The 15,226-nt window shown below is 37.2% G+C and overlaps 1 protein-coding gene across 8 annotated transcripts in view; it reads right to left on the bottom strand.

Annotated features, from left to right (window-relative positions):
• eml1 (EMAP like 1) overlaps window positions 1–15,226 on the bottom strand; it is a 140,028-nt gene that overhangs the window by 44,797 nt on the left and 80,005 nt on the right. For 6 of the 8 annotated variants that reach the window (XM_061895849.1, XM_061895846.1, XM_061895851.1 and 3 more), the window contains 3 exons: window positions 13,202–13,330; window positions 13,033–13,061; window positions 5,665–5,691 (listed from right to left, as the gene is read on the bottom strand). In XM_061895849.1, the coding sequence (XP_061751833.1) occupies window positions 5,665–5,691; window positions 13,033–13,061; window positions 13,202–13,330 (185 nt within the window). The remainder of the gene's footprint in view (window positions 1–5,664; window positions 5,692–13,032; window positions 13,062–13,201; window positions 13,331–15,226) is intronic. The other 2 variants (XM_061895847.1, XM_061895854.1) reach the window with 1 other exon arrangement.

Raw genomic sequence — 15,226 nt, 5'->3', positions numbered from 1 at the left:
TCGGCATCCCAGTGAGAGCAGACATTGTACAGTAAATGATTGTTTTATTATATTGGTCCTTTATGTTTCTTGTTTAGTACTCAGCAGTACTGCTACTATTGCAACAACCCATCATCAGAAGGGTAAAACTATCAATGCTACTTATGATTTAGCTTCTAAAACTTGTTGCTCATCCTCTTTTCATTGATGTTCAATCATAAAAGGTTCTGGATCATCATTTGTCCCAAAATAATCGTTGTCAGAAGTCTGCCATGGTTAGTAGTGTTGTTGTCGTTGAAGGAAATAGCAAATGTTGTGATGCGTGTCTGAAATTATTGTGCCGCCATATGCTTTAAAATGACCAAAATATATAAAAATATTGCAAGATATTATGAATGTGCCTGTTACTATATTACATATATACTTATAGCATATTTATAAAACGTTGATGGGAGAGCGCTGTATAGGCGGAATAGAGACAAATCCAATTACCTCCACTGTTAGCTGACTATTGCTAGCTTTTATTTACCAGTTAGAATGCACAAAAAATAAAAACATCTGTTCTTTATGCACATAAGGATTGTCAATGATAGACCAAATTCCAAAAAAGTGCATGTCCTTTTAAACAACATAAAGAAAAATGCAGACAAAAAAGAATGTTATGAAAAAACCAAAACAATGCTACAACTGCAAAAGTAATTCATGCATTCAACAGCACAGCAAAACAATCGAAACAATAATGATGACAATGTTCCACTAGTTATCCTAGTCACTGGTTATTGGCCATATTCATTGAGAGCAGTTAGTAATTGGTCAATTATTATTATGTACATACATTCGCAATAGTGTGACAACAGTAAAACTATTTCAATAACAAATCTGGAAGTACTGGCTTGGGGACTTTAAGGGGCTGCGGTAACTTGGTGTGTGGAGGGTAGATTGCATGGACCGACTCCCAGTGTTCCTCAACTGGAAACTAACACTTGGCGTCTTTCTGACTGCTGGCACCTTGGCAGCGCCTCTGTTTCTGACCACCCGGGCCTTGGTGCGGTCTGGGGTTGGCCCTGAACGCGCCACCACGGCAGAAGCTGCAGGGCTGCCGCTGCTGGTCCTCGGTGCGGCAGAGCGGCTGAGGTAAAGCTGTACTGTGACTAGGGGTCATGGAGAAGGGCGTGTGTGAAGGGTGTCGTGGGCCAAAACAAGGACCAAGAGGGTGCCAAGGAAAGGGTTGAAGGAAGTCAGTAAAATCGGTTAGAAAGGTTCTGTCATCATGGGGCTAAATTAAGCATATTGAAATGTCCAAATACAAAAGGAAAGCTGAGGGAGGAACTTCTACAGTAAAACAGTATTTTTAACAACGGGCCCTAATCAGAGCGTATCATTTTGAATAATTGATGCAACATTCTACGGGGGAAGCATTATGGTTTCCAACCTGAGGTTTGAGGCTCCTGCTAAGGACTAATAGAGCGGGCCACCAGATAATTATTTAAAAGTTTCTTTTCCATGCCTGATCAATCTCACACCTTAAAAAAAACTAATCCATCAGAAATATGACATTTAAATTTGACTTTTTAAAAAAACATTTTTTATGTGGCTTTAAGGAAAGTGTGACCATTTTGTGACACTTCAGCCCAGGTTGGGAACCTGTGGTTTGGATGAGTAAATTCTGTGTGAGGTTTAGAGACATGGTGCATCATTCTGAGAGTTTCTCTGCATGTTTATCACCTGTGCTTCTGAAAAATGTCATCTCACAAAAGTGAGTACATCCCTATCAATACTAAACTTATGTATACTTTAAAGTAGTCCGTGTACAGCTTTAGCAGGATAGATTTACTATCCATTGAAAAAGATCCTTCACAGCCATTCTTTGTCGTAATAGCTTGCAACAAAAGTGATTGTGTCTTGCCAACAGTCAAGCATGAGGGCTGGGGAGGCATGAGTGCTCCCAGAAATGGGGAGGTGTGGTTCCTCAAGGAGCAGCAGATGATATTTACTGAATTAAAGAAATAAATCACATTGCAGAGCGTGTGGCCAATTTAGTGAAGCCGTTGGAGTATATCTTTGCTAGTCTGCACCACTCTAAATCAGAGCAAGTCTAACACCAGACAAAAATGTTACTAAACAACAGACATTTATCCATGAAAATATGGAAAAGCTGCCAATGGTGTTTTTGACGGAGAATCAGCTGGAAGGAGATACCATAGAAGTCCACCTATACATTATTATCTCATTACTTTATAAAAGTACTAAAGTTGCTTTTGTTGCATCCTATTGTATTGTTTTTATGCAATATCCTAAACTAAAAATGTATATTTATTTTTAAAAGGCGTTATACATGATAACATCCATCTATCCATCCATTTTCAACCGCTTATTTCCTTCGGGGTCGCGGGGGGCCGCTGTGCCTATCTCAGCTACAATCGGGCGGAAGGCCGTGTACACCCTGGACAAGTCGCCATCTCATCGCAGGGCCTACATGATAACATTTGTGCCGTTTTATTGCAGCCTAGCACCAATTTATTTGGTAATGGTTAGAATTTATTTGGATCATGCATGCAATGATTTCTCACAATTTCAACATGTTTGAAAAGGAGTAGGAAGAAGCAGAGCTTATTTAATCCTACATTCTGTTCCATTACATAGCAATTGCTAACAAACATCCTGTCTTCAATTTATTCACAATATACTCCATTAATAATAATATTCAAAAGAATAAGTTCAGAATGGTTATCATGGTTCTTCTTCTTGGTATTTTGTAAACACCTTGAACAGTTTCTTAAACTGCTCTAATATGTACATTGTTTAATTTATTTACTTAATCTATTCCATAATTGTATTCCTCATATAGATATGCCAAAGGTTTTAAGTGCTGTACGTGCATACACATGCTTTAAGTTACATTTTCCTCCAAGGTTATATTTCTCCTCTTTTGTTGAGAAGAATTGTTGCATAGTCTTGGGTAGCAGATTGTAGTTTACTTTCTACATAATTTTAGCAGTTTGTAAATTCACTATATCTTGGATTTTCAATATTTTCAATTCAATAAATGAAGGGGTTTGAATGTTCTCTGTATCCAACATTATGTAGTATTCTTACTTTTTTGTAACACGGTTAGTGACTGAAGCATACTTCCCCATATTTCTGCACAATAACTCAGATATGGTAACACTAGCAAGCAGAAAAAAATATGAAGTGATTTTTGAACATATTTAACTTTATTGATTTCAATTATTTAAACAAATGGAGACAGTGGTTTGAGATACAAGTGTTTTGAGTTACAGTAAGAGCTCCGTCATAGAACCAATTAACTATCGTATTTTACGGACCATAGGGGACACCTGATTATTAGGCGCACTGCAAATGAATGGTCTATTTTCGATCTTTTTTCATATATAAGGCGCACCAGACCGTAGGGCACATTAAAAGACTCATATTATTATATTTTTTTTCTAAATGTAAAACACTTCCTTGTGTTCTACATAACATGTGATGGTGGTTATTTGGTCTAAATGTTGCATAGATTATGTATTACAGATCATTTTCAAGCCAGATGGCTCTCCTTCGGCAGCGTCTTTTTCCACGTCAATTATGGGTGAATAATGTAAACTCACTCTTATTTATATCTGTTTAGTGACAGATATAAATAAGAACTTTACACAACTTTATATTAGAAATGGCAACAGCGGAGGATGAATGTCACATAACATGAAGATAGAGAAAAAGAAGAAACGCTCAATTTTGGGGGATTTATGCAGATACCAAATACAGATCAGCAGGTACCAGAAAGTAAAAAAAAGTTGTTTTTGCATAATATTGCGAAACAAAACGCCAGATAACATGTTTTGCCTTATACACACACCATAATAAGGCTCGTATGTTGAACACACTACATACAATCCATCAAGCGGTGCGGCTTCATAGCTTACCAAAGTCGTACTAAAACATTCTGATAGATTTTTTAGCGCGGTGTGTAATGCTCTATATTTTCAATTGAACACATAAAATATTGGTGTGGTGTACTTGAGTATATTGCCATCATAGTGCAGTCTACACTTATCTCTTATATATATATATATATATATATATATATATATATATATATATATATATATATATATATATATATATATATATATATATATATAGGTTTATTTGAAATAAGGACAGACACAAAAAACATAAGACATCTGAAACAGTTATCCAATGTATGCATCTTAGTGTTTGTAGCCAAGAGCTAATTTACAACACTTGTCCCCAACAACAACAACAACACAGATCCAACATCTTTAAAATAGGAAAATAAAAAGAATAAAGCAAAAATAAGTCGATAATAATGATAATAGAAATAATACAGACAAAGTGCAAATTAGATAAAGCCAATAATAATAATAACATAGAAAAAGTACAGACTAGATAAAAACCAATTAGTAAAAATTTGTAAAAACTAAACATGGGAACACGATTGCTGCTCAACTAGCCATAATTGTGCTTGTTTTTTGAAAGTGACAAGTGCAGGTATACTTTTTAAAGTGTCGGATAAAGAGTTCCATAGTTGTGGTCCTTTTACTGAAAAGACAGTCTGGGCAAAATATGTTCTACAGAATGGAACGCAACAGTTGCCTTTTGACAATGCTCTGGTGGTAGATTTGGTACCACTTTGCAGTCTTGTTATTGCCTTGCAGAGCAATTAGGGAGCAGAGTTATCCATGCATTTAAAAACCAGTTTGACTGTGTGTAACAAAATACAATTGGTAAGACTTAAAATATTGTATTTGGTTAAAATTTGGCATTATGTTTGACTGCTGTCTACTGGTCACACTTATCATTACACCATGTACTATAAAAAATTGCTTCGAGGTCGGTGACCAAAACCAGAATTATTCCGTACATAAGGCGCACCGTCGAGTTTTGAGGGCGAAAAAAGGATTTTAAGTGCGCCTTATAGTCTGGAAAATACAGTATTAATTCAATTTTTTTCAGAGGACAGATCTATAATGATATACAAGCTGTACATTGACTATTGTAAGAGAAGCAAGTTGAATTTCTAGTACTGTTTGTCCCATATGAGGATATTATAAAATGGTTGGGAGTCTACAAACTTTTGTGAGATACCGTATCTGTAATAAAGTGGTGTCACAAGCCGTGATTGAAGGAGGCTTCAAACAAAAAATGTACTTGTCAAATCACAAACACATAAAAAGTGAGCTGGTTTGCAAATGCAAATAACTGGAGCAGCGGCGGATCCGGAAATATCTGAACTGCGGCGTGATTGCAAAGCTCAAAGCCACTGAGCGTGTCGAATATTTGTGTCGTTACCGTGGCAACAGAGGTTAAGGCGAGGCAAGCAGACACTCCGGCAGGAACATCGTTTAAAGTGGCGCTGAAGTGATGCTCACTCGTGAAGCACGATCTCAGTGGGAGTGTGGGTGAGATAGCGTGTCTGCGTGTGGATATGCATTTGATATTTTGCTCTCAACACAACAAAAGCTAACACACTCACAGCTTGGTAAACCACTCCGTCTTAACAGCTCTCTGATCATTTACATTAAGGACGTCATTTTGGATGAACAGCCGCGTCCGATTTAAATAAATGATCAGCAGTGCCGAGAGAGCTGTGAAGCCCAAGTGGAGTGGGGGTCAGTGGTGGGAAGGCAAACAGGTGGGGGGTAAGGGGAGGGGGCATACCTTTGCAGTGGGTCACACGTCGCATTCCTTTGTAAAGGTCACAAAGAGAGACACAAGCACCAGGTGAGGGACGTCAAGGCTTCCTCGCTTCCTGGTCTGTCATAACATGTGAGTGCGTGTTCTGACGCCATCACTAATGTTACTCATGTCAGTAATCATACTGACAAATATTGCCCATGTACAGTGGGGCAAAAAAGTATTTAGTCAGCCACTGATTGTGCAAGTTCCCCCACTTAAAATGATGACAGAGGTCTGTAATTTTCATCATAGGTACACTTCAACTGTGAGAGACAGAATGTGAAAAAAATAATCCAGGAATTCACATTGTAGGAATTAAAAAATATATATATTTGTAAATTATGGTGGAAAATAAGTATTTGGTCAACCATTCAAATCTCTCACTGATGGAAGGAGCTTTTGGCTCAAAATCTCACGATACATGGCCCCATTCATTCTATCCTTGGTCCGGTACCGTTGGGGACCACTGTCTTAGAAGATTTCATCAGCTCATGCTTATAGACTAATATGACCAAGCTAAGACTGGATCTGACCAATCTAAGTCTGTGATAAGGTTGTACGTTATACTGGTATTAGTATAGTACCGCGATACTAATAAATCATACTCGGTAGTATACCGCCTCTAAAAAGTATCGGATTGATACCCAAATTTGTGGTATCATCCAAAACTAATGGAAAGCATCCAAACAACAGAAGAACAAGTGGTTATTACATTTTAACAGAAGTGTAGATAGAACATGTTAAAAGAAAAAAAAGCAGATATTAACAATAAATGTACAAGAATATTAATAATCAATTTTTACAGTTTGTCCCTCAGAATGTTGACACAAAATGCGACTGCATATGTCAGCAAACTAATTAGGAGCCTTTGTTTTCTTACTTGCTATTAAAAGACAAGATGTCTAGTATGTTCACTATTTTATTCAATAAGAAACATATGTTTAATGTACCTTAAGATTTTTTCTTAAATAAAACCAATAATGCAATTTATTATGGTCCCCTTTATTTAGAAAGGTATTGCTGTCAAGCTTGCCCCTGACAGTTTGTCTATGTTTTAGTTTTTTCCTCTGCATTTGTCTGTTTCCTGTGTTTAGTATTTCTTGTCTTTTAGTTCCTGTCTAGTGCTCTTAATTTGTCAGCTTCCTGTCTTGTTCCCTGAGTGCTGTGTTCCTCCTCGGTGTGTTTAGTATTTCCTGTCCTTAGTTCCTGTCTAGTGCTCTTATTTTGTCAGCTTCCTGTCTTGTTCCCTGAGTGCTGTGTTCCCCCTCAGCTGCAGCTGATTGGCATCTGGCCACACCTGTTACCAATCAGCCGGCTCCTATTTGTACCTCCTTTGTCTTGTGTCAGTTTCTGCATCATTGCATTGTATTGTATTGCCTCATGTCACACTTGTGTCTTTGCTACCTGTCGTGTCTGGCATCATTTCAGCTATTACCTGTCGTGCTACATCTTGTCCTGGTCGTCGTAGCGGTAAGCTGTTTTTGTTAGCCATAGCTATTTCCAGTTTTTCTGTTTGTTATCCTCTAGCTTCCATGCTAAAGTTCCTTTTTGTTTCTTGGTAGCTTCTATGCTAAAGGCCTTTTGTTTTTTATCCGCCCACGTGCGCGCTTTTGGTTTGAACCCTTTGTTTGGTTTTGTCTTAGTATTTATATTAAAATCATGTTTGCTCACTCCATACCTGCCTCCATCTCTGCATCTTGGGGTTCGTCATCAAATAACCCTGACATTGCAAAGTACCGAAAAGTATCGATATACATTTTGGTACCGGTACCAAAATATTGGTATCGGGACAACACTAGTCTATGAGCATGAACTAATGAAGCCTACTTGGCAAAACTGCTTTAATGGCCCCATTTACCATGCACACCAAATCTGATTCTTTTTGCACTTAAGTGACACAGATCTGATTTTTTTGCCAGTCTAAACACTCCAAGGTGATTGAAATCTAATCTTTTGGCATCAGATTCAGGCCACATCGGGAGGTAGTCCGAATCCAATTGGAATCCGATCTTTTTAAATATGACTTCAGTCTAAACGGCAATGCAACCTGAGTACGACTCGTATGCAACTTTTTCGTCAGCTTTGCGCAAGCTATGTCATTCATGTGCGCGGGGAAAGACGCAGCTCGCTAGCGGAAGTGGATACTTCATCACCACATCCGGTTTCAGTGAGCTAGGTCTGTTTTTAACAGCCAAATTTTTGATGCACAAATAATAGGCTATGTGTAATATATGGATATATATTTTGATTCCGAAGACATAGCGATTGTTGAAGGACTGGAATTGACGCTGTGGCGTATTTGCTTTCATGTCACGTACGTGGCGTAAGTTGTTTATGTAAGTGAGTTGAAAAATAAAGCCCACTAAGATCCACCCTGATGTCCGTGTCTCCTCTACTTAACAGCCATAGAAAGATTAGAACTTTCCCCAATATCTTACACTATATGACATGCACCTGGGGATAGGTTGATTGGCAACACTAAATTGGCCCGAGTGTCTGAATGTGAGTGTGAATATTGTCTGTCTATCTGTGTTGCCCCCCCGAAAGGGACAAGCGGTAGAAAATGGATGGATGGATGGATATATACAGTATATCCATTCATACATTTTATATTACTTTCATTTTGTCAGGTTTGTTACTGACAGTTTATGTTTTGTTTTTTCGTCTGTCTTTATATCCTGTAAGCGCTCTTATTTTGGTTATATCCTGCTTTTCCCCCTGAGCGTAGTTTCCCTTCAGATGCGGCTGATTGGCACCTGGCCACACCTGTCGTCAATCAGCCAGATGCTATTTAAACCTGCTCTGTCCTCCAGTCAGTGCTGGAGTATTGTCAATGTCATTGTCGTTTCCACTTGTCATTGTCGATGTCAGTGCGATAAGTGGCTCCTGTTAGTTCATATAGCTATTTACAGTTCGCTGTCTCCTAGCTTCTTGTTTTCTATTTTCCTGTTAGCAGTTAGCTTTTTTCTGTTTTGTGGTTCCTGTTTCCCGGTTTCCAGTTTTCATGTCTCCTAGTTTCTAGTTTGTGTTTTACATTTATTATGAACATTAAATTATGCTTTCCTGCACTAAGCCTGCCTTCTCTGCATCTTGGGGTTCGTCACCAACACTTTGTGACACATTTATTTTCACGTTAAAAAACACTATTTTTTAAGTTGTTGCGACTTTTATTTTATTTTGTAGAAGTAGTAGCAATTTCCTTGTTCATTTACGGAATTCAGTCAACTTCCTTTGTTTTCACTTTATCGAAGTGTCCACGCAAGTGACGTCAAAGCCATATTGGGGCCACACTGGGGTCTGTGTGCATTTATACTGGAGTCCAATAAAGATTAAATTTTAACAGTCAGCTGCAAAAAAATCAGATTCAGAAAATATCTGATTAGGGCCACTTTGGCCTCCAGTGTAAAAGTAGTCTAAGACAAACCAAACACTCCAGTAGTGATCGATTGAATGCCTTCAGAATACAATTACCTGGATGAATGAGAAAATCCACAGACATAATGATTACTATGATAAACCTTGGATGTATCAATAAGTAGTGGTATTGATAACAGCGGTAACATTTCTGATGGTTAATAATACCATGAATTGATTAACGTGGACCCCGACTTAAACAAGTTGAAAAACCTATTGGGGTGTTACCATTTAGTGGTCAATTGTACGGAATATGTACTGTACTGTGCAATCTACTAATAAAAGTATCAATCAATCAATCAATACCATTTTAAATTATGGTAAGATTATCAAAAACACGTTAATAATAGAACACTTTGATTAACTCAAAGATGGACTTGGCTAGCTTGCATGCTATACATGAATTTAGGACACATGAACGTCTTTCCCCATTAAGGAAAGACCATATCACAAGCTAAACTTATAAAAACACATTGTTGTCTGAGCAACTAATACACTACATTTTAACACAATGAACCTACAGGCTATTCCCTCTTAGAAAAGGGAGATTATTCAATGCTCAGTTTATTTACAACTTAAATAACAAAGACAAAGCTGTGTACAACAGGAAATAAACCTGCGTGACATCTCCACTTTAAGGCAAAGTGAACACTCAACTTGCCTTTATTAAATTTCATCAAACATTCTAAAACATTTTAACCAATTAAAATGCTAAAAATAAATATTTAAACACTCAACTAAAAATATGGCTCTTAAGAATCCAGAATAACATTTATATTTTCTTTTGCCAAGGAAGTATATTGTCTATCAATTTATTACAGTCTTTATTAAATAAAACTTGGTTAAACGATTTCAGTGTGTATATAAATACGTTATGAACACATTCAACAGTAATGATAATCGTGATAAGTTTGGTCACATAACAGGAATATGAATCGTTGCATCCCCCTCAAATCTGCTGTGACATTCTGTTACATACAATGTATTTAATGACAATATTAGCCTGTGGTAGTGTTGTAACGATACCAGTATTTTGGTACCGGTACAAAAATTATTTCGATACTTTTCGGTACTTTTCTAAATGAAGGGGACCACAAAAAATTGCATTATTGGCTTTATTTTATTTAAAAAAATCTTAGGGTACATTAAACATATGTTTGTTATTGCAGTCCTTAAATAAAATAGTGAATATACTATACAACTTGTCTTTTAGTAGTAAGTAAACAAACAAAGGCTCCTAATTAGTCTGCTGACGTATGCAGTAACATATTGTGTCATTTTCCATTTTATTATATTGTCAACATTATTAAAGGCCTACTAAAAACCCACTACTACCGACCACGCAGTCTGATAGTTTATATATCAATGATGAAATATTAACATTGCAACACATGCCAATACGGCCTTTTTAGTTTACTAAATTGCAATTTTAAGTTCCCCGCGAAGTGTCCTGTTGAAAACGTCGCGGAATGATGACTCGTATGATGACGCGTGCGCTTGACGTCTCGGGTTGTAGCGGACATTATTTTCCAGCCCGATCTAAGCTATAAGTAGTCTGCTTTAATCACATAGTTAAACAGTATTCTGGACATCTGTGTTGCTGAAACTTTTGCATTTTTTTCAATTAATAATGGAGAAGACAAAGTACAAAAATGGAGGTGGGAAAGTTTTAGCCTTTAGCCACACAAACACGGCCGGTGTTTCCTTGTTTAAAATTCCTGAAGGTGATGCTTTACTATGGATCAGAGCGGTCAAGCGAACATGGATCCTGACCACATGTCAACCGGCAGTCTTTTGTGAGAAAATTGTGGTATTAAGTCGACTCTTACCGGAGACATCAGCGGAGCTTCCATTTTGCTGCAGCTGCGTGACTTCCCTCAGAGACACTGGGTCAACACACCCGTGGCCACACCCCTCCGACTATCAGGGACTATTTAATCTCACTAAAACACTAGCAACACAATAGGCAGATAAGGGATTTTCCAGAATTATCCTAGTAAATGTGTGTAATAACATCTGCAATCGCCTTTTTTTAACCTTTTTTTAATTTTTTTTTTAGTCCTTCACTCTAAATTTCCTCATCCACAAATCTTTCATCCTCGCTCAAATTAATGGAAATTGTCACTTTCTTGGTCCGAATAGCTTTAGCTGCTGCTGGCTATGATTGTAAACAATGTGAGGATGTGAGGAGCCCTACAACCTGTGACATCACACGCACATAGTCTGCTACTTCCGGTAAAGGCAAGGCTTTTTTATTAGCGACCAAAAGTTGCAAACTTTATCGTTGATGTTCTCTACTAAATCCTTTCAGCAAAAATATGGCAATATCGCAAAATGATCAAGTATGACACATAGAATGGACCTGCTATCCCTGTTTAAATAAGAAAATCTCATTTCAGTAGGCCTTTAAGGAGAAGTGGTAGAACATTAATTGTTAATCTACTTGTTCATTTACTGTTAATATCTGCTTACTTTCTCTTTTAACATGTTCTATCTATACTTCTGTTAAAATGTAATCATCACTTATTCTTCTGTTGTTTGATAATTTACTTTAGTTTTAGATGATACCACACATTTAGGTATCAATTTGATACCAAGTCGTTACAGGATCATACATTGGTCATATTTAAAGTCCTCATGTGTCCAGGGACACATTTCCTGAGTTTGTAAACATACTATAAATTTAAAAAAAATTAAAGAAGATGGTGTGATGGCAAAAAATATCGACGTCATCATAGTAGTATCGACTGAATACGCTCCTGTACTTGGCATCATTACAGTGGATGTTAGGTGTAGATCACCACTGACGTTTGTTTACATTTTGATGCAGGTGAGCTACAGTGTGTAGTGAAGCATGTTTAGCTATTCCTCGTCCTGCAGGGATGATACTTGTAAGAAACATACTTTATTTGTCGCCATGGAGGCGAGGATTAGTGATTTATACCCTTTAAAATAGTTTTTAATCATATTTGTTTTTATATTGTTTTTTTTTGTATATTGGTTTTATATTTATTTATTTTGTGGTTTTATTCAGTCATTGGTGGAGCATAATATTGTTGTTGTTTTTTTTAAATATTGTTTTTAACATGGCTGTGCAGCACTTTGGTAACGTTATTGTTGTTTAAATGTGCTATATAAATAAAGTGGATTGGATTGGATTTAGAAGTTGCTAAAACACTGTCGACGGCAGATGGATGTTAGCCACTAGCTAGCTAGCCATGTCTTAAAGCACCTCTTCCGGTGGGCGTTTCAGTGTTATAACTTCTCCTTTATTGTTAGTTTTTAAGCCTAAATGCATCCGTTTTCCCTTTTCTGTCTACACACTGTGTCTGCTTGTAAGTACTCCGTGATTGTGTGCTGCCGAACATGCTCCTCTGCTCGTAAAACCAGCAATGACACGACGTGACGACGACGAGCGGGTGGTGGACCGGTACTTTTCAGAGGCAGTATAGTACCGAATATGATTCATTAGTATCTCGGTACTATAGTTATACAGGTATACCGTACAACCCTAGCCTGTAGCCTCACAAGTTTGAAGTTGACGGATGCTTTGAAGAGGTGCTGCCTCATTGAAATTAGCACTTTAATTTACACAAAAATCAATAGCACGCTGGCGTTTGAAGTGCAATCAATACTCCCCTTGTTTGATATTCAGCACCATTTGTCTGATTTTATGCCATTGTTTATAGGTTATTACAGCATAGAGAATAGCTAAAGGGGCTTTAAAATGCAAGCGGTCTAAAACTGTTCACCTCAGAATGTTTCATTGAAACAATGTGTGTCAGGAATGAAAATGAAGTGATGAATGAAGTGTGCTCGGTAATGTGAAAGACAATGGATGACGGAGGAAGGAATTCCCCAATAATAAGACGTTTTGCTTCATTAAAAATTCCATTGACATGTGACTCGTCAGCGTCACGTGGCTACAGCTCTTACCTGCATTGAACACTGGGTCCCTCTGCTTGCTGTAAAGTAAACGAGCAAACTGTCAATCAGCACGTCGCACCTGCACATTTTCAACATGGACATTTTTTGTTTTGATTTGGCTGACCTTCATTTAAAAAAAAAAAAAAGAGCTCGCTCATTTGCTACTGACATTTGTTACCTGTCACTTCTTTTGCCGCTGGAATTACTTCCCGTGGACCCCGCGCGAGTTCTGTTACCCTTGGAGTCACCCGAATCTTTCCGTGTGAGAGAACCCACGTGCTCGTTGGAGTTGGCTCTCCTCACCGTGCTGAGGGGACACAACAGACAGACAGTGAGGGGTTAGGTGTCAAACTCAAGGCCCGGGGGCCAGACCTGGCCCACGACATCTTTTTATCTGGCCTGCAAACACCTGGAAATGATGTGTCAAGAAAGTACTTCAAATTTTCTCAATAAATGTAATGGATTTTTTTCATTTTCATCCATCCATTTTCTACCGCTTGACCCTTTTAGGGCCGTAGGGGGTGCTGGAGCCAATCTCAGCTGCATTCTGGCAGAAGGCGGTGTACACCCTGGACAAATTTTGACAGAAAAAATATATGTATTGCTTGAAATTGCATAGCTTTGAAACTTTAATAGTATCTGATATTGCAACAAATGTTACAGTATATTATTTATTATATATCTGGCCTGCAAAACACCTGAAAATGATATGTGTCAAGAAAGTACTTAAAATTTTCTCACTAAATGTAATGGGTTTTTTTCATTTTGAAAGAAAAAACATATGTATTGCTTGAAATTGCATACCTTTTCAACTTTAACAGTATCCGATATTGCAACAAATGTTACAATAGATTATCTATCTGGCCTGCAAACACCTGAAAATGATATGTGTCAAGAAAGTACTAAAAATGTTCTCACTAAATGTAATGTTTTTTTTTTTCTTTTTGACAGAAAAAATATATGTATTGCTTGAAATTGCATACCTGTTCAACTTTAATAATATCCGATATTGTAACAAATGTTACAATATATTATCTATCTAGCCTGCAAACACCTGGAAATGATATGTGTCAAGAAAGTACTTAAAATGTTCTCACTAAATGTAGAGGATTTGTTTCATTTTGACAGAAAAAAAATATATATTGCTTGAAATCCCATTACCTTTTAAACTTTAATAGTATCCGATATCGCAACAAATGTTACAGTATATTATATATCTGGCCTGCAAACACCTGGAAATTATATGTGTCAGGAAAGTATTAAAAAATGTGTCACTAAATGTAATGGATTTTTAAAATTTTGACAGAAAAAATATATGTATTGCTTGAAATTGCATAACTTTTCAACTTTAATAGGGACGGCGTGGCGCAGTGGGAGAGTGGCCGTGCGCAACCCGAGGGTCACTGGTTCAAATCCCACCTAGAACCAACCTCGTCACGTCCGTTGTGTCCTGAGCAAGACACTTCACCCTTGCTCCTGATGGGTGCTAGTTGGTGCCTTGCATGGCAGCTCCCTCCATCAGCGTGTGAATGTGTGTGTGAATGGGTAAATGTGGAAGTAGTGTCAAAGCGCTTTGAGTACCTTGAAGGTAGAAAAGCGCTATACAAGTACAACCCATTTATCATTTATTTATCCGATGTTGCAACAAATGTTACAATATATTATCTATCTGGCCTGCAAACACCTGAAAATGATATGTGTCAGGAAAGTATTTAAAATGTTCTCACTAAATGTAATGGATTTTTAAAATTTTGACAGAAAAAATATATGTATTGCTTGAAATTGCATAACTTTTCAACTTTAATAAAATCCGATATTGCAACAAATGGTACAGTATCTTATCTATCTGTCCTGTGACCACTTGAAAATGATATGTGTCAAGAAAGTACTTAAAATTTTCTCACTAAATGTAATGGAATTGTTTAATTTTGACAGAAAAAATATATGTATTGCTTAAAATTCCATACCTTTTAAACTTTAATAGTATCCGATATCGCAACAAATGTTACAGTATATTATATACCAGGCCTGCAAACACCTGAAAATGATATGTGTCAAGAAATTACTTAAAATTGACCTTTTAAGGTCATATGTCTTAATTGGGGAGTTGCATACAATGGTGCCTCAGCTCAAGAGTATTTTGAGATAAGAGCTGTCTTTGAACTAATAGTTATGCTTTTAGTTATAAGCAAAACTTTAAGTT

The sequence above is a fragment of the Nerophis ophidion genome, linkage group LG03 (genome assembly GCF_033978795.1).
Source record: "Nerophis ophidion isolate RoL-2023_Sa linkage group LG03, RoL_Noph_v1.0, whole genome shotgun sequence".
Lineage (NCBI taxonomy): Eukaryota > Metazoa > Chordata > Actinopteri > Syngnathiformes > Syngnathidae > Nerophis > Nerophis ophidion.
This window is presented reverse-complemented; position numbering and strand designations above follow the sequence as displayed.